The sequence below is a fragment of the Pteronotus mesoamericanus genome, unplaced genomic scaffold (assembly GCF_021234165.1).
Source record: "Pteronotus mesoamericanus isolate MK-2021 breed Mesoamerican mustached bat unplaced genomic scaffold, CSHL_Meso_final contig_105, whole genome shotgun sequence".
Lineage (NCBI taxonomy): Eukaryota > Metazoa > Chordata > Mammalia > Chiroptera > Mormoopidae > Pteronotus > Pteronotus mesoamericanus.
In genome coordinates this window covers 7,383,254-7,407,280 of record NW_026555006.1, presented here as the reverse complement: position 1 = coordinate 7,407,280, position 24,027 = coordinate 7,383,254, and the positions used below count along the sequence as shown (strand labels likewise).

Genomic DNA, 24,027 nt, shown 5'->3' with positions numbered 1-24,027 from the left:
ACCTATTCAAGACTCCCTCCCTGGCCCTCTTAAAGTTTTCAAGGGGTTGTCTGTATTTTTCAGATTGATTTGTAGTTCTTTATACATTCTGAATATAAGTCCCCTTTGTGGATGTATGCATTTTCCTAATCTGAGTTAATTGCCTTTTCAGTTTCTCACTTGTGTATTTTAGCTGTAAGCAAACTTTTTCTGTAAAGGGCCAGATAGTAAATATTTTAGACTTTGCAGACCATATGACCTCTGTTGCAACTACTCAACTCTGCCATTGTAGCACTCAAGCAGCTGTGGACAGCCTTATGTTAAATGAATAGGCATGAGTGTATTCCAATAAAACTTTATTTATGGACAATAACATTTTGAATTTCATATACATTTCATTTCACATATCACAGACTATTATTCTTCTTTTGATTTTTTCCAACCTTGTTAAAATGTAAAAACTATTTTGAGCTCATGTAGCAGGCTGAGTTTAGCCCACAGGCCATAGTTTATTCCCTCAAATGTATTTTAGAAATACAAATTCTTAATGTTAATGATTTCCAATTTACATCTCTTTCTTGTCATTGATGTTTTCTATTCCTGTATCAGAAATCTTTCTCTGCCCCAAAGTCATAACTATGTTCTCCTTTTTTCATTCTATAAGCTGTACTTTATCATTCACATTTATAACAATAATTTATCTGGGATTAAGTTTTGTGTTGTTGTGAAGTACAAGTTTCACACTTTTGTTTGTATGTATTCAAATTATTATATACCTCTTACAACTGTATTATGCAGCTATACCTTCTCTGTTCTGTCAAACTTTTCCTTTTCCTGACTGCTCTGTGTGTGTAGAACTTATAACTCTCTGCTAATCATTCACTCAACAATTACTTTCGCAAGGCTTATTCTGTACCATGCTAGGCGCAAAGTTCTCTCTTTTGCCTGAAGGAGATTATAATCTTTTAAAGAAAACAATTAAGTCTTCACAGTAAAATGTGATATATGCCATGATAATATGGCAAGTAATTTGTTTACCTTTTTCTCCTACTAAAAATGAATTATTTGAAGGAAGGGATCATAAACTTTAATTTGGTTATCTCTAACAGGTAGCATGAATTCTAGTATGGAATAGGTGCTCTTGAAAATTTGATGAGTGAATAAATACACACATAAGTATATAGTAAATTTGTATGCAGAATATTTATGTATGTGAATTCAATGAATAATACACTCAAATGTACATATGTGTATACACACACACATGCACACACACACACCCTTTCTACCCTTCCTCCCAGACACACACAACTGAAGTACCATTTCGGGAAACCACTAATCTTTTGCTTGTGTACTTTAGACAGAGGACAAAGTTTATTCAGTGTAGGTCAACAATTTTCAATGTTTTTCATCTCATGGCACACATAGACTAATTACTAAAATGCTGCAGCACACCAAAATGTTATATTTTTTCCAATATGACAAAAAAATAGGTATAATTTTTTATTCATTTATACTGAACAGCTATTATTTTGTTGGCTGTTGTCATATTTTTTATTTGACAGTCTAAGGGGAAAGAGGTCAGGGCTCTACTAAATAGTCGAGTATTGCATGTTTTAAAAGTTCTTGTGGCACACTGGCTGAAAATCTGTGGTCTAGATAAATGATTAAAGTCTTGGTGGTTTTTATATGACATTCAAATACAGGCTGTGTCACTTTGTAGTCACATAATCTTAGACCAATTGCTTAACTTCCCTGTGTCCCAGTAATCTCATTTATAAAATGGGAAAGCCTTCCTTATAGAGTTGTTTAGAATATTAAATGAATTCATACATATAACATTATTAGGGCCCAAACTCTCGATGGGGATAGTTTTTGTCTGTTCTGTTCATTGCCATATCCCTAGTGTTACCAGGCAGAGATTGGGCCTGGAGAAGGTCTGCCTTGGGCCGGCCACTAGTGTGTGGGTTGTTGACTTGAACAAAAAAGATTTCACAACAAGAGTCCAGGTGATTTTGAGAGTGCATTTATTAAAGCTGGGGACAGTGAAACAAGGAGGGTCTAGGATAGAAGGAGCAACAGGAGAGAGCCTAGGCAGAACTGCTTTGACTCTCTGGAAACGTTACAGGGGGAAAAAACACCTAAATGGAGCTGCTGTCAGCTCACTGGAACATCAGAGAAAAGGGCTCCCCTGGTTGCAAATTTCGTGGGTTCCCTTAAAATTTAGGACATGCACCCCTGTGAGGGAAAAAGAGTGGGGAGGGAATGGTGCAGGCATGCTCCCCACCAGGGAGGGAGAGTAAGCTGGGGTTCTGAAGGTTTTAAAGGCTGTGAATGTAGGGGCTGTCTTAAGAAAGGATCTCAACAGAATATTCACCAGGTTTTCCAGGTCTAGACTTTCAGGGTCGAGGTCTCCACCAATTGGTTGTCACCAGGGCAGGGGGTCATTAGTCACCGCAGCAGGTCCTGGCTTCACCAGCCTGGTTTGGCTGCTCTTCTGGGTCTTGAGTGAAATACAACCAAGCCTAGATGTTATCTCTAGGAAAGAAAGGTCAGGGGGTCTAAAATGCAGGGATAGAGATATCCAAGGGGAGGAAGTGACCCCGGGGGCCAGGTCGAGAGTCAGTTTGCCCATTGCTAGGCACGTAGGGCTTTTCACCCTGGTGACCTTCTGTATTTGGCTGTAAATTGCTCAGCCAGTTTGTTCAGCTCTGTCTCAGTTTCTCTATTCCGCGTGCCAAGGAATTTTCCTAGCTTCTTACTATTCTGCCTCACTAGCTCCTAGAACAGTGCTTGGTACATAGAAGGTGTGCAGTAAATATCTAGACAAATATCTGGATAAGAACAGTCTCAATAACTGTTGGCAATTATTATTTCATCTATGATATAAAAGTTTCTAATTCTTACTCCAACCATTTCCGTTTCCCAACTACGAGTTTTCATTTTGGGAATCATAGCATTTTTCTACAGTGGCACAAGGTGGCAGCATCAGTCTCCTTTTGGGTTATCAGCCCTGCTCTACTTTGATGCGGCCCAGAGACAAATGCTGCAACATCTCCATAGGCAAACCCATCCATTCTGGATTGTTTTTTACATGAACAGGATTAACTGTTTGAATTATTGTAAGGTTATCTCTTAACTGCCCCAATTTCTAGCTAAAGAAAAGCTTGTAGAAAAGTAAAATATTTGCATGGATTGAGGCTGTTCTACTCTAACACTACTGTTTTGTGTTCTTAAAGGTCCCCTTTGGTAACAAATAACTGCTTGGCAAATAATGAATCCAAATCTTCTCTTTCAGTGACACAAGATGCAACAATGTTGTTTCCTTCTAAGTCTATAAGAAAAGACAAAATGAAATAAAACTTTTCCTCTGTTTCTAGGCTAATTCTGTAGTCCCTCTAAATTACTCTGTGCAATCACTGTTGAGAAGCAGGAATTTCTGAGCACTTTTGAGGGTGAGACCAACCTTGTGGTGCAAAGAAAAGAATCCTGGTTTAGAAACAGAGAACTGGAATTCCAGTGGTGCTTTAGAAATCGCCTTACCTCCAACTTTAAACACATCTCTTATCTTTTCAACATTCAGTATCTTTATTTCAAAACCATGGACAATAATCTCTGCCTTACCTATTTGAAATAAATTCAGTAAATGTGAATACCTTTATAATCTGTAAAGGGCTCCAGTTTATACTGAGTGAACCAATGCAAGATTCATTTCCCTTTTATCTCTGGGGAAAACCAGTTCTAGCCAGTTACATGGGCTTGCCTCAGTGTTCTCATCTATAAAAAAGGCTAATGATATCAACCCCACTTACTTCAGTGAGTTGTAAGGATAAAATAAGATAGTAGAGGTGAAAGCACTTTTAAAATGGAAGTGCTCCCACTTGCACAAGATATTAGTTTAAGCAAATGGCTCTTCTAGAGTTTCAGAAACAATGCGAGAGAAAACAGTATGTAACTAAGTTGTCTAAAAAACAAAGCAAGTTTGATTTACTACCTTCAGAAATCGCAGATTGCACATTTAAAAGAAGATGGAAATAGAGACGCTGAAGGTGTTACTGCATTTAGTGAAGGATGAACAAAATTAAATGGCTAGAGTTATGCGGGTTATACAGAGTTAGTTTGATAAACACTTTTTGAAAATCTGTACTTAAATTAGGTGCATTGTGCACTTCTGCAGCACATATACCAAATTAGGTGTATTGGGAAATAAAGTGTTCATTCAAAATACTAACATTCAACAAACAGTTGTCAACTGCTTGTTGTGTACCACTGTTTTCAAATGTATTATTTCATTTTTAATGTTATATTTCCGAGAACCAGAGAAAAAAATGCCAGCCCCAGTTAAGAGTCAAGGAAACTGAGATTCAGAGAAGTTGCTCAGCTTGCCTCCAAAAAGCAGATCTAAGATAGTCAGACCTGTGGATGCCTCTATTCAGTCCTGTGGGAGCACTCAGGATAGAGTCCAACAATAGTAGCAAGTCAGCAATTTTTGTTTAGTAAAAGCCAGAGATGGGCCCTGTCTGGTGTGGTTCAGTCAGTTGAAGCTCTGTCTGATGATGGAAAGGTTGCAGTTTAGATTCCCAGTCAGGGCACTTGTCTAGGTTGCAGGTTTGATACCCATTCTGAGAGATAATCTCAGGTCTGCGTGTATAGGAGGCAACTGATCAATGTGTCTTTCTCTTCCTTCCTCTCTCTCTAAAAGCAATGGGGGAAAAACAAACAAACAAAAAACAAAGGTGGAATGTAAATGTAAAAGCAGAGGTTTTAAAGAACCTGGATAAATGGGTACTTAGTAGCTCAAACTCATCTGTCTGCTTAAGTGAATTTCAATGGCTCAGGAAATTTAGGCCCTGACCTTTGGACTATACACCTTTATGTAAGAGGGACACAGTTCTCTCTCTCTTAAATATTTCCAGAGCCAATTTATGCTTTTTTGAAAACTTTTAAAAAATGATTAATTATTGAATGTTAGGGGTTAAAAAGAGAGAAATAAAATTATGAGGTAACAGAGATCTTAGAAATGAAAACCACTTATATCTCTTGGGATGTATCAGTTATTTAAGAATGATGTGCTGTTGTTGCCACACATAATAAGTTAATCCTAAGGCATTTATCCCTGCTGATGCTATAGTTTTTATACAGACTAGTTTACTCGTCTGGATGCCATTTTAAGTGTGAATTTTGGTAAGCTATGTTTACCAGGAATTTTAATTACTTAATTACTTCAAAATGACACTATTCTAAAATATCAAGTCTGTTCTGTGGCATTTTACTTGCTAATTAGATTGTTCAATTTTAGGGTTTAAAGCAAAGTAGCCCTCACATTTATGTATCTGGTAGGCTGCTTTATTTCCTATTATCTAAAGAATGATATTGACACTGTATTTATGACTTGTTCAAATCACTTTTAATGAGTCTCTGTAGTTTCCTGTTCTCTTAAAGAGTTATCGAAATATACTTGCTTGCATACGACTACATGAATCAATTAACACTATGATATTTTTGTTATGAAAAAATTATAGTCCACAGACCCTTGTAAATGGAAATATAAAACCTTCATTTAAACATTCATTGATTTTCCCTTTCATTCACCCCTAGAATAACTGATTTTTATCCTTCTTAGTCATTAGTTTAGTCCATAGAACCTTAAAGCAAAATGAGTTCCTAGGATTCAGTCTAGTGCTGGCTAAAATTATTAATCTTACCCTGTAATTTTAAAGAGACCAACAATGATTATTGAGTTACAATAGCATTTAATTACAGTAAAGTCTGGCTTTTAAAAATGTTTATTCTTAAATTAATAAAAGTCATTTCAAAGATACAAATAAGGGAGGTAACTAAAATTCAGACAGTAGAACAGAGCACTTGCTATACAGTGGAATATAAATGACCTGCTGAGTGGCACAGGTGCCCAAGGACCTTTTGAGCTCCAAGAAGGAAAAGATCAGAGTGGAGTGTAGCTTCAGGAAGGCTAGCACTTTTAGGCTGAAATTCCAAAGATAAGTTTGGTGACTTAGAACTTGAGGATGATTATAATTGCAAAGAGGGTTGGATAGGCAAGGGAGAGATACTGGAATCCCTGAATTCCTTTTACAATGTCAATAAAGGTGAAATCAGCCTTGTATTGTTTCTGCTATTTTAACATTTCAGGAGAAGGTATTTCTCTTGACATCTATCTAAGGAATCTGCTCTGTTGGTCATCCTGGTTTTTACTTGCTGGTAATTTATTATTATTAATTACTTTTTCTTTTTCTTTTTCTTTTTTTTTTGCTGTGTCCTAGCTTCAGCACTGTCTTGGAGATTCATTTACTCTTGCTTCTACTTACAGTCTGGACTTGAGATTAATTCAGCGGCCACTAAGTCGTGTGCCAGGTACTGGGGAGATGCTGTAAAGCTGATAATTTATAGAGTGGACTAGTGTTTGCTAACTAAAACACCTAATCATACTGTGATATGTGCTACCAGAGTGTTATAAACCAAGTGTCAAAGGGGAAGTTAATTCTGTCCAGGAGTCAAGAAAGGGCTCAGAAAGAAGATGACACTTCAGAGGACCCTCAAGGGAGAGAACCATTTTGGGAGCTAGAGAAGGGACGGATGTGTATATAGGCAAAGGGAGCAGGAGGGCAATGGGGAGCGTGAAAAGACTGTTTGAGAAAGGGGAAGTGATGGTGACTGGATATGGGGTTAAAAAGCTACAGGATGCCTAAAAAGAGACATCTGGAAGAAACGTTCCCTTATGTTCACTGTGCTTAGCTCCCTCCTAGGCACTACAGAAATCATAAGGGAAAGCCCTTGCCCTGGGAGTGTTTATCTGGAAGAAATATTAAGTGATCAAGTGATCAAAATTATTTATAATAATTTTAAAATAATACGACAGTCTAAGGCAAAGCATTAGATTTCCCTAAAACTCAAGCTAAAGATGATACCTCCGGTGAGCACTTCTGCTGACCTGGGCTTTCCCCCCAACACACTTCCATTGTGGCGCAGGCAGGTTGAGGACGCTGAACTAGCACAGGGCCTTCAGGGCTTGAGACTCCTTCACTTCAGAGGCAGGGGTGAATCTCATGAAACCCACACACAGCTCTTCCCGTGTATCTGGCGCTTTTCTAGGTGATTAACTGATTAATTCTCCACAATTACTTTATTTGGGAGAAAGAGTATTATCTCCAATTTACACGTGGGGACTGCAATTCTGTTTTGTTTTCATGCTATCCTCAGAATCTAGCACGGTGTAAGTGCTGGGTATTAAGATCTCAAAAAAAAAAAACCCAACAACCCCAAACACACACACACACACACACACACACACACACACACACACACACACACCCACCCAAACCCCCCCACACACACCCCCAAACCTCCCCCCCCGCCCCGCCCCGCGCGACAGTTTTCCTTGAGTATTTTCAAGATAATGCGATTCAAATCAAAATAAAGACCGGGAAAACAGACTTGAAAACCTCAAATTTGAGAGGAGAAATGCATGTTAGCTGTACAGCCTTAAATTGCTGGCCCAAGGCCAGCAAGAATTTTTTTTTTTTTTTCATTTATATATATTTTTCGTTTTGTGACAATCTGATGTTTCTGGACGCTAGGGGCTCTCTGATTCTCTGGCTTGAGAACTTTCCTCTTACATTTTTTTTTTAAGGGGGTGGGGGAAAATGTGGCCTTAATTATGCTACGTCTTAGGCAGCTTAAGGAAGGGGCTGTGCTTTCTGAATCCCTTCAGAGCCAAGTGAGGAGGTCCCTCTCGATCCCTCTCTCTTTAAAGGACCTCGTGAAATAAAAGTGTAGAGAACAAATCCAAGGCGATCACAACAGCAGCCGCAGCGGCAGCAGCAGCAGCAGCAATAGGAGGAGGAAAATTTGGAGTTGGGGCCGGCGCTCCGGAGTGGCTGGGCTCTGCGCAGCTCCCATTCATTAAGTCACCAGCTGCGGGGGAAGGTGGCGGAGCGCCCGCGCTGCCCACTAGCTCGCTCGCGCTCGCAGGCTCACGCTAACCCAGCGCCTCTCGGGCAGCGCAGCTCTGCAAAAGTTTCAGCTCGGGATTTGGCTCTCTTCCCCTTGGACTTTCGAACGATTTGGGGTTGAGAGAGGAAAGAAAACAGAGGCACCCAAAGGGAGCAGAGAACACCACCGTCTGCGTTGGAAGCAGGCAGAGAAGCCGCCCTCTCGCCTCCGAGCCCCACACCGGGGCCGACTCGCCACTCTCCCGAGCAGCCTCGGCCAGGAAGCGACCCCGGCGCCCGGGTGTGGGGTGTGTGGCTGCTGTTGCGGGGCGTCTTCGAGGGGCGGGAGGCTCGCGCCGCAGCCAGCGCCATGCAAAACTACAAGTACGACAAGGCTATCGTCCCGGAGAGCAAGAACGGCGGCAGCCCTTCGCTCAACAACAACCCGAGGAAGGGCGGCAGCAAGCGGGCGCTGCTCATCTGCCTCGACCTCTTTTGCCTCTTTATGGGTGAGCCCAGCCCCGCGGTCCTTTGGCCCCTCGGCCCCTCGGCTCTCGGCGCGGGTCCCAGCCCGGCGGGTTGCCTGCGCGCGGGGCACGGCACTTCCTCGCTGGCGCGGGGCCGCCAGCCGCCCGCGTCTCCGGGCACTGCCGCGCTGTCAGCCCCGGGAGGCCCCCGCAGCCTTCTCGGGGAGACTTCGCTCCTCTTCTGGCCCCCTGGCCCGTGCCCTCCCCGATCCCACCGACTTCCCGGCCTGCACATGAATGTTTGGGCGTGCTTAGGCTTTCGCGGGCAACTGTAAACCTACTCTTTAAAAGCCGTCTCCACTTGGAAACCCAGGTGGAATCCCACGGGATATGTGGGTTCATCCTTTTAGTTAGGGGTAGTTGGCTGAACCGTGAATCGAGAGCCAGCGCATAGCTTGTTCCCCTCCATCCAAGTAAAATGGATCTGCTGGAGCGCCGGGCTCCTGCCTAGAGCCGAGCTGCCTTCCCCTGACTGTATGTAAACATCCAACCCCTTCCGCCGCTGCTGCCCTGGCAGGGCCAGACCTGAAAGCTGCCCTTTCCACTCCTCTTCTCAACGCCTCCCAGGGGTTTGGAAGGTGCTCTCTAGGGGACCGATGCATGGTATCCATTTTGCAGTCAATTCTTAGGCGCCTACTGTGTGCCAGGTGGTAATTTTAACTCTCTCTCTCCCCCTTACTGGTGCAGTTCCGGTGAAGAGCCCCATTTCACCGATGGGGGAAACTGAGGCACTGGGAATGCAAGTCACTTTCAAGTTTGGGGACCACAATTAATGCACCTCAGAAAGTTGAGACGATAGTCCGCTTCTGTTTATCGAACTAGTTGGAAGGGCTGTGGGAGTGAAAGGAGTTGGAGTCGTAGAGTGAGGATTTATGAATTCGGCGCAGGGAGGGAAAAGCTATTGACACGAATCTACAGGAGTTCCAAGGTTGAAGTCAGCGTGGTTTTTCTTTCTTTTAAAGAGCGTCGTGGTGTAATGGAAAGAGCACAGGACTTGTCATCAAAACACTGCCACTCTGCCACTTGTTGGGTGTGCCACCTAACTGCCTCATTGGCCTCAGTTTCCTCATCAGTTGAGTGGGTGGGTTGATTAGATGCTATCCAAGGCCCCTTCCTGCATTAAGAACTCGGATTTGGTCCAGGAGCTGTTCTGCCAACTCTGCTAACTGAGAAACATCTGTGTTCCCTATTCAGTTCCCTTAAAATAGAACTCCTGCACTGAGACTTAAAGTCCCCTTTGAAATGGATTTGTCCAGGCAGATTGTGTAAACTAGAGATCTCTTGGGCTGGACTTACACTACCTCTGTTTATGACTTTCTGTAGCAAGGTCCTTTGGCTTGCCGGTCCGTAGTAAATTTTGAGAGTCAAAGAAAGGTGGAACTCTTAAGAATTTAAAAATTGTGTTCTGTGCAAGGGAAGAAAGGTGACTGCAAATCCCATTCCCACCTCTTCTGGGAAATTCAATATTAAGATGCTATGTAAAGGAATTGTCACTGGGGGGCCTGCCTTCCTGAAAGTGCCTGGCTTACTATCATGCACAGTGGGAAGATTAGTACTTTCTTTGCCAAACTGTTGAATTTTTAAAAGACCCTCCCTGGTTCTGGGGAGAATCAGGAAATGCTAAACATATTGAATCTGTTCACTGTAAACTTGCCTGGAGCTTCCAGTGTTTACTGGCATGTTGGGTTGGTGGTAGGGTGAGTGAGCTCCTTCTTGCCAGAGGGTGCAGCGTACCTCCTACTAACCTACTTTGTGATTAGGAAAGCCCAGTTGGAATATGCTTGACACCCTTTGTAACCCTATTGCTCTCCTCCAGTCCCAAGAGATGGTGTATTATCATTAAAAGAGAAAGACTGAAGGAATTTGCAAAAAGACACACCTATCAGCTATGTTGTAGGCAGAGACACAGAAACCCCAGGCTGCTCTGTTGTGCATGGAAACTGTAGGGAAGGTGTATGTTTCATCTGCTCCCTGCCCGCACCCCCATCGCCCAAAGCTGATATTCTTAACCTGGTTGTTTATTATGTTTACCCAGTGTTGGCCTGTTTGAATAAGTAATTTTGTTTACCTCCAAAAAGTGATGATAACAGACCCTTGTATTTTATTACAAGGCAAAACATAGCTATCCGTTTAATGTATGTGCCTTGCCATTAAAGCCATGACAACTAAGTCATTTTCAAAGTGACTTATTATCAGTGTCTCCCCTATGTGTAGGCCTAGTTACAATACCACTAATTTAATACCTCGAATAACTTTAGTGGGAAAATCTGTAAGGTAAATATTTACTTGAGAAATTTATGCAAGAGAACTCAATTTGGCTTCCAAAAGAAAATTAATAACACAACATGTGATTTTAATATTCCGCACACCAAAGTCCTAAAAAAAATTGTTTCTACTTGCTTTACTTTTTGCCTAAGACTGTCAGTATGGTTTAATTTTTATATAGTTTATTGATCATATGGTCTGGATTACAGGGCACTAATATATTAAAAAGAGAGAAATAGTTTTCTGTTTGTTCTCTCACAGGAATATATACCAAGCTTCATCTTCTTGTATCTGGAAAAAATAAAAGCCCATGTGCTATGCAAGTGGAAATATGCAAGCAGTTTAACTTGTTCCACATACCTTTATAGAATGTTAAATTCTTGGTGAAAAAACAAAAGTCCACTCGTTTGTAGGCCAAAAGAATCTGGTTGTCAGAGAACACTAATAGGAGTTTACCTCCCAGTGAACAGCTATCTTTGCCTTCACCACTAATTGTTTTTATAAATACAGATATGAATTTTTCCACAGTAGTTATTCTGAAGTGGATTTTGTTTTCCTTGCAATTAAGTAATATATACACCTTCTGTTTTCCGTGCATTGGTTCTGGTGTATGAGGTTACATGAGAGCAGCAGAGAATATTCTCAGGCAAGAAGGGAGGTGCATCTACTATTGTTACCTTATTTTTAATATAAATTAGTTTATGTACTCTTCACTGAAACCCTCATGAAGAGATTATCTCTGTTTTATAGATGAGAAAACCAAGTATCAGAGAAAGGAAGGACTTAGATACAAGGTGAGGTTGGTTTGGGTGGATATCTAATTCTCAGTGAGCATGACTGGAGTCTGTCCCCCTTTCCGTTCCTCTCTCAAGAATCCTGAAACTCAGATTCTCATCAGAAAATCCTGAAACTCAGTTTGCAGAAAATCCTGCCTTTCCACATTTCTTCCTAGTTACCCATTTGCACCTAAGCAGATGGATAAAGGCTATTTAACTCTTCCGGTCAGTGGTATGGCCTTGTTTTGATTTGGGGCAAGTTCTACTAAGTAATTCCCAGATTTTGAGGCACTTTTCCCGCGATGAGATAGTGGTTCCAAAGAAAGAACACAACACAGGACATGGCTGTAGCACAATGCAGAGATTTGGTAAATCCATGTTGAATTTCTATTTCTGTGCCTTGCCTTTCCTCTTCCCTATCCCCCCCCTAGATATGTACTGAGAGCCTTCTTCCAACCCATACACTTTGTTGGGTTGACACTTTTAAACAGGTCCAGCTTTTTGTCCTGTCGTCCTTGTTCAAGGCCCTTCATCCTCTGTGTTCAGTTAGCTCATTTGCAAAATGGGGATCAGAATGGCCACTAACTATGTTGCTGTGAGGATCAGAAGAAATGTTGTGTATAAAACTTATTTTGTCATCTCTCAAAACTTGAACAAATATAAGGGATTAATAATCTGGAGCCCTGAGTGAAGGTTTTGTGGTTGTCTTCATATTTTGTGTCTTACTGGTAGATGAGATTGTGAAATAAATAATCAGTTATGATGTTATAATGAAGACCACAAACTATTATTCACTTCATATAGCAGAAAGACACGCTTGTCCAGTAAGTTGAGGACACATGATTTCCATTCATTATTGATCTAAACTTGAGCAGAATTCTTGAGCCCTAGATTACCATCTAATCCTTTTTAGAGAAAGTTCTTTTGTTCAGAAAGACTGTTCTTCATTTGTCTTTGATACCAGAAGGTAGGTTAGCTGAGCATAGGGATGGGAGATGTTTAAGGAATCAGGTGGTGGTCAGGTTAGTCTGGGGGTCATGACTCCTGTCCATTCCCCACCAGAAAACAAAGTCACTGGAAGGAGTGTCATGAGGCAAGGGAAAAGAGGTTCTAACAAGTAGAAATGTTGAATTTGGATAGTCAGCCACCCTGCAATATAATTTATTTGTTCTAACATGTTTCTGGACATTTCTCAATTTGCAGTTAAATGGTTAAGATTTAATTCTAGCACTGGTTCCATATGTGGGATACATAAAATCATCATCTGTTATTAAACTATTCATTTTTAATAGTGAAAGGGCAGCAGTGTTGTGCAATGAAGAGAACGGGTGATTTGGAAACTTCAGATTCCCGGCCATCCAACGCTACCATCTGGTTGTGTGGTTGTGCATAAGTAAGCTTTCTGTGGATCTCAGTTTTGTTGATTTGTTTTTTCCCGTTGGTAACGTGGCTGGTTGGGCGAGATCATGTCTCATGTCTAATGCTGCCATGCAACATTCTGTGACCGATTTCAAGAAAAGAGGAATGACATTCACATATGTTGACTGTCTACCTCATGCACACCGTCTGTTTAGCTCTTCATTGTACATTAGCTCACTGAGTCCTCACAACAATGAAGAGCGTACAGAAATGAGTTCTGGTCTTGTACTACCACTTTGGGGAAATTCACTTGACTTTTCTAGGCCTTTGTTTCTTTACCATTGCAACAAAAGGAAGGGACTCTCATTTCTCAGACCCCTTCTAGCTCTAACAATTTCACTGGTCTGTGCTGGTAGGTATTGTGATGTAGAAACTCCGTAGTGACTTTTCTTGTAACAATTTGTGACTTGTTTTACCTAAGAACTGGTGCTGACAATTTGCTTACATTGGTGATCATTCTGGAGAGATAGCAAGCACTTTTACTGGAGTTAACCAAATATGCTGAGAAACTGGTTAGATTTTTCCTTGGCTGGATGTGCCCTTTCACCTGCCTGCTGAAATATATAGTAATCACAAGCAAACAAGTAAACAAGGTGACCTAACTTCTATCTGTTTCTCAGTTATAGTCTCTAAGTGTGTGTTTTTAATAACTCAATAGGTTTTGGTAACTTAATCTGCTATGTGAACTACAGAATATAGAAACATTTTCATTGATCAGCTGGTGAACCATCTAGGTGAGCATCCTGCATGGACTGAAATAAGGAAGGGAACCTCCATTTAGTAGGTAAGCCCAGCTGACTTTCCTAGGATAGTTGGAAACCTCTATTTTCTCATTGTCCAGAATGGCTGTTTTTTTTTTCCTTTGCTCCTTTCCCCTAATTTTCTCATATCCTTAAGAGATATACCATAGGGGTATAGTGGTCTTTGAGGGAGACTACTAAAGCCAGAGTTGGTGGCCTTTTCCATTTTTAGGTCTTTGGATATCCTGTCCATTTCGGATTCTTTCTTTCCCCCTTCCTGTGCAGTTGTTTGGGCTGGCAAGCCCACTTGGTCACAGCATGATGCTAATGAGACCATAGTAAAGACTTCTTCCCAGTGTAGGCAGTTATATTTATGGAGAAACTCTACCCTGTGTATCAGTTCAATTCAGTACACATTATTTGATGAGTAACAATCTATTTGGGGGATGCCTACTATGTCAATATTACACAAATTCACCTAATAAGGAGACCCACCTGGTGTGAAATACAGATTCTCAGACCTCTTGGGAGAGTACAATTCAGTCAGCTTTGGGCCAGTGCCTGGGATTTTGTATTTTATCAAAGTTTCTGGTGATTCTTATCAGACCAGTTTGAGAATCACTGCATTGTTTAGTGGCTGATGTCTAATGGGCAATTGACTTATGTAGAGGGCTTTTTGTCCCTCCACTGAATGCTCTGGCACTTTCCACATTATTAGATTGTCTGTACTTTTTTTTTTTTCCATCTGTGGGCAGTGCACCTGTCTTTCTCAGTAAAGACAATCAAGTTTGTCATAGTTCTTTCAAACGAAAAAGTTACCTCTGGGTGCCACCCTCAGATCTGCTATGATTCTTAGTGCAAGGATTTGGGGGTGTCTCCGAATTGCCAAGAGGCTGGGGTTTGTTTTTATTTCCGGGTTCCAAACTGAGTTCTAGGTAGTTCAAGTTGCCAACTAACTGACCACTTGGATAAATGAGGTGTTAACTCTATAAATATTTTCTTTTGAGATACTGAAGTTTGTGTATGAGTAAAAAGTGAATGGAATAAATTAGATTCTCCAATTGGACCTTTAAAAGATCAAAGTTAGCTTGGCAAAGTATTGTAGAAGTAATACAAGTTTTGGATTTACGAACAGATGGATTTGAATCTTGCCATACAGCTAAGATAGGTGTGACATGGGCAAAAATTATTTAACCTTTTCAGGCATCAGTTTTCTGATCTGTAAAAGGAACAAGCAAACCTAATGTGTGTGACGGCACTCAGATGAGACTGTGGATCTGAAAGCACTATAAAACGTTAAAAATCATTGTATTATTCTCAGGTATTAGGTTGGTAATGTTATTCATAGTAATAGTAGTGACTTCCTTTCATTTCCAGTGCCCTTGTTCCTCAATGGTTCTATGGACTCTTCTTTCATTTTTTTGACACCAGAGTTGCCTAAAATATATGAGAAGGAAAATTTGTGAGGAGGATCCTAAGCAAAAACCAGGCAGAAGGAACATAAATGTTTCTCATTAGCCGAAGAAGAGCAGTGGCAGGTTTTATGGTCTGGGAAAGTTACAGTTAGGAGCCTCAGTAGCCTTTGGTGGCTGCATCCTCTTCTTTTGAAGGGAAGATGGCCACATCATCTTAAGAGAAAGACAAATAACCCTTAGAAGAGTGGAAGGAGATTAGGACAAATAGTCTGTTTTAGCATCTACTCTTCTCTGTATCTTTTGACAGCCCAGGGGAAAACCTAACTAAAATAGCTGTGATTGAAAAATGATCAAAATGCTTGTTTATCCAGGGTACTCCACATATTTACTGAAGAAAGGAGTGACTGTTCTGGTGATTATCTTTATTGTTCATGCTAACCATGTGGTATAGATATTAGATCTCTTTTATAGATGAGGCAGCTGCAGCTCAGAGAAGTTAAGTAACTTGTACGAGGACACCCAGCTACTAGGTAGTCATCAGAGGTCTTGTCAGCTTAGCTTGCTGCCTACTTTTCAATGGAATTAATGCAATGAAGACTCACTCTTTTCTATTTCATTCCATTTCATTTATTTTAATTGTACTGAGTCCGAATGTGCACAGAATATTTTGTAGAACCCAGTAGAGGGCACAGATATGAGTTTGGATAGTGGGCGAGACAGAATTTTACATAAATAATTGCAAAATAACTTAAAGTGTGCTGAATGAGCCTCTCTGTGGACATAATAAAATACCACCAGAACAGTTCTTCATTGTCTAGATTCATGGAACTTGAAAGTACATTAGAGATAGCATTATCAACAATATGAAGGTCATTTTTTATCCCAGTCACAAAAGCAGGCCTTTTTGAATAGTGGAAGGTTGGGAAGTCTAAGAAGTAAAGCACAGGCTTTAGAATCAGACGGATGGGAGTTCACTTACTGCTGTTAACTATATAAGCTTAGGCCAGTTACTGGATGTCTCTGAGGCCTCAGGTTCCTCACGTGTAAGGTGGGAAAACGTGTGCATGTGATGTTGGGAGGATATGCCTGGTATAGAGCATGGTGCATATACACCCCACTCAACCGGTGGTAGCTGTGGTCACCACTGTTATGATGGAGTCCTACTCCGTGCCCTGGGTTAGTGAACCTGAGGCCTGGATTGGTTAGTAATTAATTGTTCAGTTATAGGGACAGAGCAGGGCCTAGAACCAAGGTCTTGGCTTTCTACCATTTTGCTTTTCTGTGTTTATTTGTCAGTTTGAAATTTGATGCCATCTGTGAGGCAGCGCTCACCAGAGAGCTGTAGGCTCTTCTTTCTCTTGCCTGTGTTTATTAAAAGAGGAACAAGACAAACAGGTTTAACTTTTAATCCAGATCAGTTGGTGGTAGTTGAGTGAAGCCAGAGATACATGGGACAAATTGGAGGACTAGGCCATTCTTGATACAGTGCTTTTCTTCAAACAGGTGTATGTTCTATAAAGTGCTTACTACCAAAGACAGCAGCTGACTGACTTTGGCTCAGAGAGGCATCATCTTTTTCAAATGATGTATTCAAAGGAGAGAAGAAAGAGAATGCGTATTTTTGAAGTTTTGCTTTTTAAAAACTTCTCCATCATCTCTTGAGGTAGAAATTATTCTAATTTGACTAAGAAGGAAACTGATTCTCAGATTAAATAATTTTGTCAAGGCCATGCATTAATTGGCGGCCATTCAAAAGAAGTCTAGATCAGGTTTTTGAACATCCTTGTGAAACTATTCTTCCCTTAGATCCTGATTAAGTTATAAATTATAATCTGCATTAAAATTCCCAAATTCAAAACAAACCAAACAAAATAACACACATAAGATCCAGTTGGAAACTTTTGAAAGAAAGTTGATTTCTGTGTGCTTTGAAAGTATATATTGCAATCAGAGTATTGGTGGTAAGTGTGTTTTTGTGGTTTGTCATAAATTAACAAAATTATATGCCTAGAGAGTTGTGTAGAGAAATGCAAATCAGCATAAGCGCCTTGTCATAATAAGCAGTATGCTTTGGTTCCTGTTTATGTATCCCTAAAACATGTAATACACATGATTATATTGACGCGAAGGAAGCTGTTCTCATTGATGGTTTCTTTACATCTGGCCCCCAAATTAGTTTGTGGTATCAATCATATAATTTCTAGAGAGTCTATTTAATTAAGTCTATGTTTGTATGTCTTTTTAAGTATACATCTTTTGCAGATGTTTGTTGAGCACCTACTAGGTCCAGGGATCGCCTCATCTTTTAAGGATCCCCAGGCTGCGTGTACACACAAACACATACACACAGAGTGATGCTGACTTTGTAGTTGTAAGGAAGGATATAGCAGCTTGGTGATGAGTGATGAAGTTTGCTTAAGGGCATGGACCTGGAAATACCTTTAGCCATGCAGGGGCAGATGGTATTGTGGCCAAGGGAACCACAAGCGCTAAGAGGCTTGGGAAGGGTGAGGAATTAGAGTATAAATAGTAGGTGTATTTGCATTGAGTGGGGCGAAGAGGATCTAGGAGATGAGGCTGTCGGAATAGGTTTGAGCCAGATTATAAAAGCAGGCTGTAAGTGGCAGGCAGCTAAGGAACTTGAACTTTATTTGGGGGAACCAGCAGAGCAAATAAAGTTTTATTTTTGTTTTCGTTTTCCTTTCATTATGGAACATTTCATATAGAAACTAAACACAACATAGAGCGAGGAGTGGAATTGCTGGGTCATAGGGTTAACTTCAAGTTTAATTTTTTCAGGAACTGCCAAATTGTTTTTCCATAGTGGCTGCACCATTTTAGAAATAACATAAGGTTAAAATGTCTAATAACAAAATACAAAAGTTTTGTAGACAACATTTCCATTAACATATTTGAAAAAAATTAAGAGGACATTAATCTAAGCTGATTCATATCTATTGCTGCGCTAGAGGGGAGAGAAGTGGGAGGTGGAGAGGAGAGCGGTTGGAAGCAGGAGAGAGCTGAGCCTAAGGCGTCAGGGGCGAGAGGCGCGGTGGGCAAGAAAGAGGTTACAGGTAGTTCCTGATCCCCTGGTTGGGAATTTCTTAACTGTGAGGAGGTCGCTCCCTCCGCAAGCACTTCAAATGCAGTGTTTATAGAAGACTTACAAAATCCATATTATAGGATTAGTAAACGCTTCTGTTCATAGCCTTATTGGAAAGATGAGGTTGTAAGTTATCTTTTTTCTTTTTTTGCTTGGAATTTTTAAATTTCCCAAATGCCCCTTAAAATAAACAAGCCATTAGAAATCCTGTTGGTTTACAGAGACAGTTGTTCTTGGTTAGTAATGGTATTTTTAAAACAGTTTTATTAAGATATAATTCATCGGACCATACAATTCATCCATTTAAAGTGTACAGTTTACTAGCTTTTGGTGTATTCACAGCTTTGGGCAACCATCACCATTATCAATTTTAGAACATTGTCATCATTCCAATAAGAAACCTACTCTCTCATTAGTCACTCCAGATCTACCCTCCTCATTCCCCCCCCGCCCCGTCCCATGGCAGCCTCTAATCAACTTTCTGTTTCTATAGATTTGCTTATTGTGGACATTTCATATGTAAGTGGAATCATATAATGTAGTCTTTTGTGACTGGCTTCTTTCATTGAGCATGATTTTTTTTTAGTGTTTATCCATCAGTACTACATTTACTTTTATTACCAAATAATATTCCATTGTATGGACATAACACATTTAATTTATACACTTATCAATCAGTGGGTTATCTGGGTTATTTCCGTTTTGGGGGAGGGACTATTACGAATAGTGCTGCTAGAAACATTCACATGCAGATGTTTGTGTGGACATGTGTTTTCAATTCTCTTGGGTATATATACTCAGGAGTAGAATTGTTGGATCATATGGGAACTCTAAGTTTAACTTTTTGAGGAACTGCCAAATTATTTTTCATAGTGGCTGTACCATCTTAGGAATATATTTAGATCAATTAAAATATATAAGGAAAAAATACAAAAGTTTTACCAAGGACTTTTGGAATTAACATATTCATGAAACCACTATAATGTCGCTTTGTTCTTAGGGGCATTTTTTTCACAAAGAATCAGTTTTTAATCACTTTAGTAATGTCACTGGGTTTAAGATGAGTGAGCAGAGAACAATAAAGCTGACTGGGAAATAGGGGCTGGGTTGTCAGCCAGACCCGCTCAGCCACTGAGTAACACAGTTCCACAAACCAGGGTGTGACAAACAGATTCCTGCCTCAGCAAATGAAAAAACCCTTGGATCTTCAGAGTTCCTTGAAAACAGTTAAAAGTCCAAATATTAATATTAATACCTGTGTATTACTAGGATCAGCTTACAAGATTTTTAAAACCATGAGCTAGAACTGTAGTTCCTGATAAGGATGATTATTCACACTTTCCCAACCTTGTATACATAATTATCATCTCAGAAATTAGATTACCATTTATCTTTTAGACTGTTGGATGCTTGGAGATACTAAAGAATATAAGGCACACATAACTACAAACCTTTAGCAATTAGTTGGAACATCAAGTTGTAACTTGCACTTACAAGTGCATGAAAAATTAAACCACAAATATTGCAAGAGGTGAGGAAAAGACACTTCCCTTTATTATTGGGAACTTTAGATGATATCTCACTTGATCTTTTCAATAACAGAAGGAGGAAGATGTCAATAATCTGGTTTTGCAACTCAGAGAGGTAAGATGACTTGCCCAGGTTCACACGGCTAATAGAGTGTTGAGGCTGGCATTTGGACTCAGGTCTAACTAAATAATGGCAGTTGCTAACATTTATCTGGGGCTAGCTTTGTACTTCTCACTGGCTTAAGCACTATGCATTCATTCCTTTATTTAATCCTCCTTTAAAGTCCTTATTACTGCTATCTTCAATTTTACAGAACTGAGGTGCAGAGAGGTTAAAAATAACTACCCAAGGGTATGCAGCAAGTGAGTTGGAGAGTTGGGCCAAGACTGTCTTGTGAGGCCAATCTTAACCACTAGACTCTCTTTACTGCTTATGTTCTCTGAAGCCCCAGTTTCTCCCAACTCGGGCTGGCTTTCACATCGGCAACACGATGCATTGTCCAGAATGAGTGAGACCTGTGATTCTCACCCTGGGTTCTTTGGACTTATAAAGATCAATTAAGGCAACCATGAGGCATCTTATGCTCTTTTCTGCACTTCAAAAATTCCTAATGTGTATTGTAGGCTTCCCAATGGTTAACTTGCTCTAACTGACTCAGAGCATGAGCCTCTGCCTAGACTAGTCAGAGCATCTGCATTTTTGCTTGTCATTTGAATTTGGAATGGCACCTGTCAGCTCTCTCTGGGCTTGCTGGTCATTTTCATGAACTAGGAGATGGGATTGGTGCTTTGTATACTTTGATTAGCAAAAGTGGAGAAATGATTTTAAACAGTTTGCTTGGTACATAAAGACACCTTCTAAACATCACAGAGGCTCCAGGAAGAACTGCAAGGGGTCTTTAGTGGTGAAAAGGTGGGACATCCTAGAATGGACAAGCAGCTGTGTGTATATAGAAGAAAGACCTTGGGATCCTGGGAAGGTTCCCTATAGGCCTTTGTTCCTCTTATCAGGCCCATGGATTGCCATGGGCCTGATCTCCTGTCATTGTGGTTTGGTGTAACCTTTGGGTCACATTGAGAAATTTGGAGCTTCTCTGGTTAGCGGCTGCGGATACTGCGCCTTCATTAAATGCAGTAAATAGACCTTCCACCAGTATCCTCTTCCCCACAAATGACCCACATTGTTGTAAAATTGGCAACCACTGACAGGAAGTGGCAAAAGTGTTTCTCAGCCACACAGTAATTTCATTAGATACTTGCCCAGATAGTTGTTTCGGTCAGTTCAGCCTTTGTAAATTTCTAGAGATGAATGGCCTAATATACTATTTCTCATCGTTGCATTTGTCTTGCTTGTCATCTTGGCCCTAATAGATATTTTGATTAAATAAATGCATAGTGTCTTCTTTGGATGCAACTGCACATACTGTGATTGCAGGGAGCAACTTCTGGCAGGCTGAGATTTTAAACATATTTCCAAGGTGTTACTAATTTACTTGCCTTCAGTCTAGTAGTCTTCTCATTTAAATGTGTTTGCAAAGTGGGGTTCCAGTGACATGGCAGGAGGGATGATGGGCTGCACTTATCCCTGTAAACCAGGAAAGACCTTGCTTTGGAAGGTCTATACCTCGGGCATTGTGTAGACACAGAAATCCTAAGGGCTGCCTGGGAAATTAAAATATACTTCTTGGGTCAAAACATTCATAATGCAGAAGAAAATAAACCATCTTTTCCTAAAGCCATTGATGGGGTTGAATGACCTATAATTATAATTTTGTCTTAAATGGGTTATTTATGGTTGTGCTGGCCTCAGCTGAGAAATTCAAACACTTATTATTAATTAATAATCCGTGTCACTGAATAGTTCTACCAAATGATAATGAATGGACCTGAGATTTGAATGTAAATATCTTTTCTTGCCTCAGTTGATTTTTCTCATTCTAGATCTCCTGCTCTCCAGCCCTGAATATCCAAGAAAACAAAACAAAACATCAAAACCACCACACCCAGAATATCATTATTTCCAAATGTCAACCGGAAAAAGAACATTTTTGAACCTTTATAATTAAGCATATTCACATATCTCATAAAATTGTGCAATCCTGAGGGGGGATACTGCTCTACTTGATTTGCAAGGTGAGGCAGTTGCCCTTCAGAGAGGTTAAGGGGCTTGCTCAGGATCCTGCAACTAGAAAATGGTAGACCATCTGGGATAAGAACCAACCAATGCCTATGCTTTTTCTTCCAGTGATGGAAACTAGCATTGAAATTAGCACTGAATACTATTTTCAATAATAAGCATATGAACAAAGCAAGCAAATGAGAAAGTTTCTAAATGAAATGACCAGGCCTTGCTAAGTGTTCAACTGTGATTTGGGGTTGAAAGCTATTTGGTCATTTTAGTGTTGCCTGTTTCATTATAAATTCCTAGAGGGTAGAGATTAGACTCAAAACTTCTAGGCTGGAAGGAGGAGGAGCTTGAACTTTACTGAATACTTCTCTGGCAGGCAGGAGTGAAAGGGGCTTTACATGCATTGGTAACTTACTTGAATTTCACAACAACTATAAGAAGGAGGAGGTGGGAGTTAATTTCAGTTATTCATAACCTGGTCAGCAATGCCCATCTCAGCCCGCCTAGGTAGGTGGGTAGTGACACACTATTAATAATTCAACTAGTTAATCACTAGCAAAGATGGTTTACTAAGATTCTAGGGGAGGTGCTTTACTAGAATCTGCTTTGAGCTGGTCACTAGGACCACTCATCCACTTTTACTGAAAATATGTTAACGATAAAATCAGCTCCAATTTTGTAGAGCCTTAAAAGAAAAGGGTGGAGCCATGGCAGAAAATCCTTTTCCAGTTTCATACAGAAATGGAATGACTTTTCTGCACAGGGATAGAACTGCATATTGTATTGTGAATTCTTCTTATCAGTCTTCTCCAAAGGACTTAAAAAGCCAGGGAAATGCAACATTTTGAGGAAGGAGCCTACACTTTGGTTAAAGGCTCTGGGTATTTCCCAGGCTATTGTAGGGCCGCTATTCAGCTGGGATTTGAATGGTGGTGGTGTGATTAGCATGAGAGCAAGTGCATAAAGTAGGTCTTTTTTTCCCTTTCCTAAAAGAAGTTTTGTGGCATTTCTTTTTCTGACAGAGTTGGCATGAAGCTTTGACAAACACAGACCCATGGAAAAGTTAAATAGGACTCCGAGAAGGACCATTTTGTACAGGCCCTTCACACTTAGAATGCAGAGCAGCAAAGCAGCTGGCAAGAGACCCCTCAGATCATAGGAGTCATAGCAAGGGCTATTCCTCCACGGTGGACTAGTGATGAATGGGAAATACAGGACCGATGGGAAAGTGTACCCTTGGCTCTTGACTGTTCTTTAATGTCAGAAAAGTACGAATGAGAACATTCCTGTTGTTTATCTTATCTATCCCTGAGTATTTATTGAGATAAACACAAAGCACTGAGGGACAGACATGAAAAACAAGAGGTGGGTCCTGCCCTGGAGGAGCAGGTGAGAGGATGAGAAGATAGACACAGCAGCTGCGGATGGGAGAAAACTTGGCCAGATGCCTTGAGCTGATCATTACATGAAATTTAAAGAAAAAAATCTAACTGACTGATGAGCTGGGCTTCGTGTCCAACTTTGCTGTGTTAGCTGGGTGACCCTTGGCCAGTCATGACCACTTCAGGTAAATGAGAGTGATGACTCACTCCCTGTCTTCCTCACAGAGCTGGTGAGGCCGAAGGGTATGGGTATATACGGGAAAATGCTGTGGAGCATTATGACTGTAACGTCATATTTGTACATGAATATAATTTTCTTTTATCTTCTGAATCTGACCTCTCTCTAATCTAGTTCTATCCCGTTTTACACACATTCTGTAATACACAGAGAGGTGAGAACATTTCTTTACAGGTCCCCTCCCCAACCAGGGTGACAGTCTCTCCTCTCTATATCACTTATGCAATGAGTGTACAGGAGTCATTTCTCAAAAGTGCAATTCTGATCATGTAGGTAGGTCCTTCTCTTTAGAACAGGACTTTCATGACCCTTTGTTAACTATAGAATAAACTTATGAGCATACGTGAGATGCTGCAGAATCTGGCCCTATCAGCCTTTTCTATGCCCCAGATTCATTGCCTTGTTTCCCAGCCCCTCTGCTCCCGCTCCAGGCCCTTGTCCCAGGCAGCTCCTGTCCTGTGGCTAGTCCAGGCACTTTCCGGTTATGTCATTCTTTTTGTTTGGTATGTGCTACTCACCTCAATACTCAGTTCAAGTTCTACCCGCTCAGTGAAGCCTTTCCTGGTTTCCTCGGGGC

At 40.7% G+C, this 24,027-nt stretch overlaps 1 protein-coding gene across 1 annotated transcript in view; it reads left to right on the top strand.

Moving 5' to 3' along the window:
* The first annotated feature begins 7,682 nt into the window (after nucleotides 1-7,682).
* PLPP3 (phospholipid phosphatase 3) overlaps nucleotides 7,683-24,027 on the top strand; it is a 79,950-nt gene continuing 63,605 nt past the window's right edge. The window contains exon 1 of the mRNA XM_054573704.1: nucleotides 7,683-8,437. Coding sequence (XP_054429679.1) covers nucleotides 8,299-8,437 — 139 coding nt within the window. The 5' untranslated portion in view covers nucleotides 7,683-8,298. The remainder of the gene's footprint in view (nucleotides 8,438-24,027) is intronic.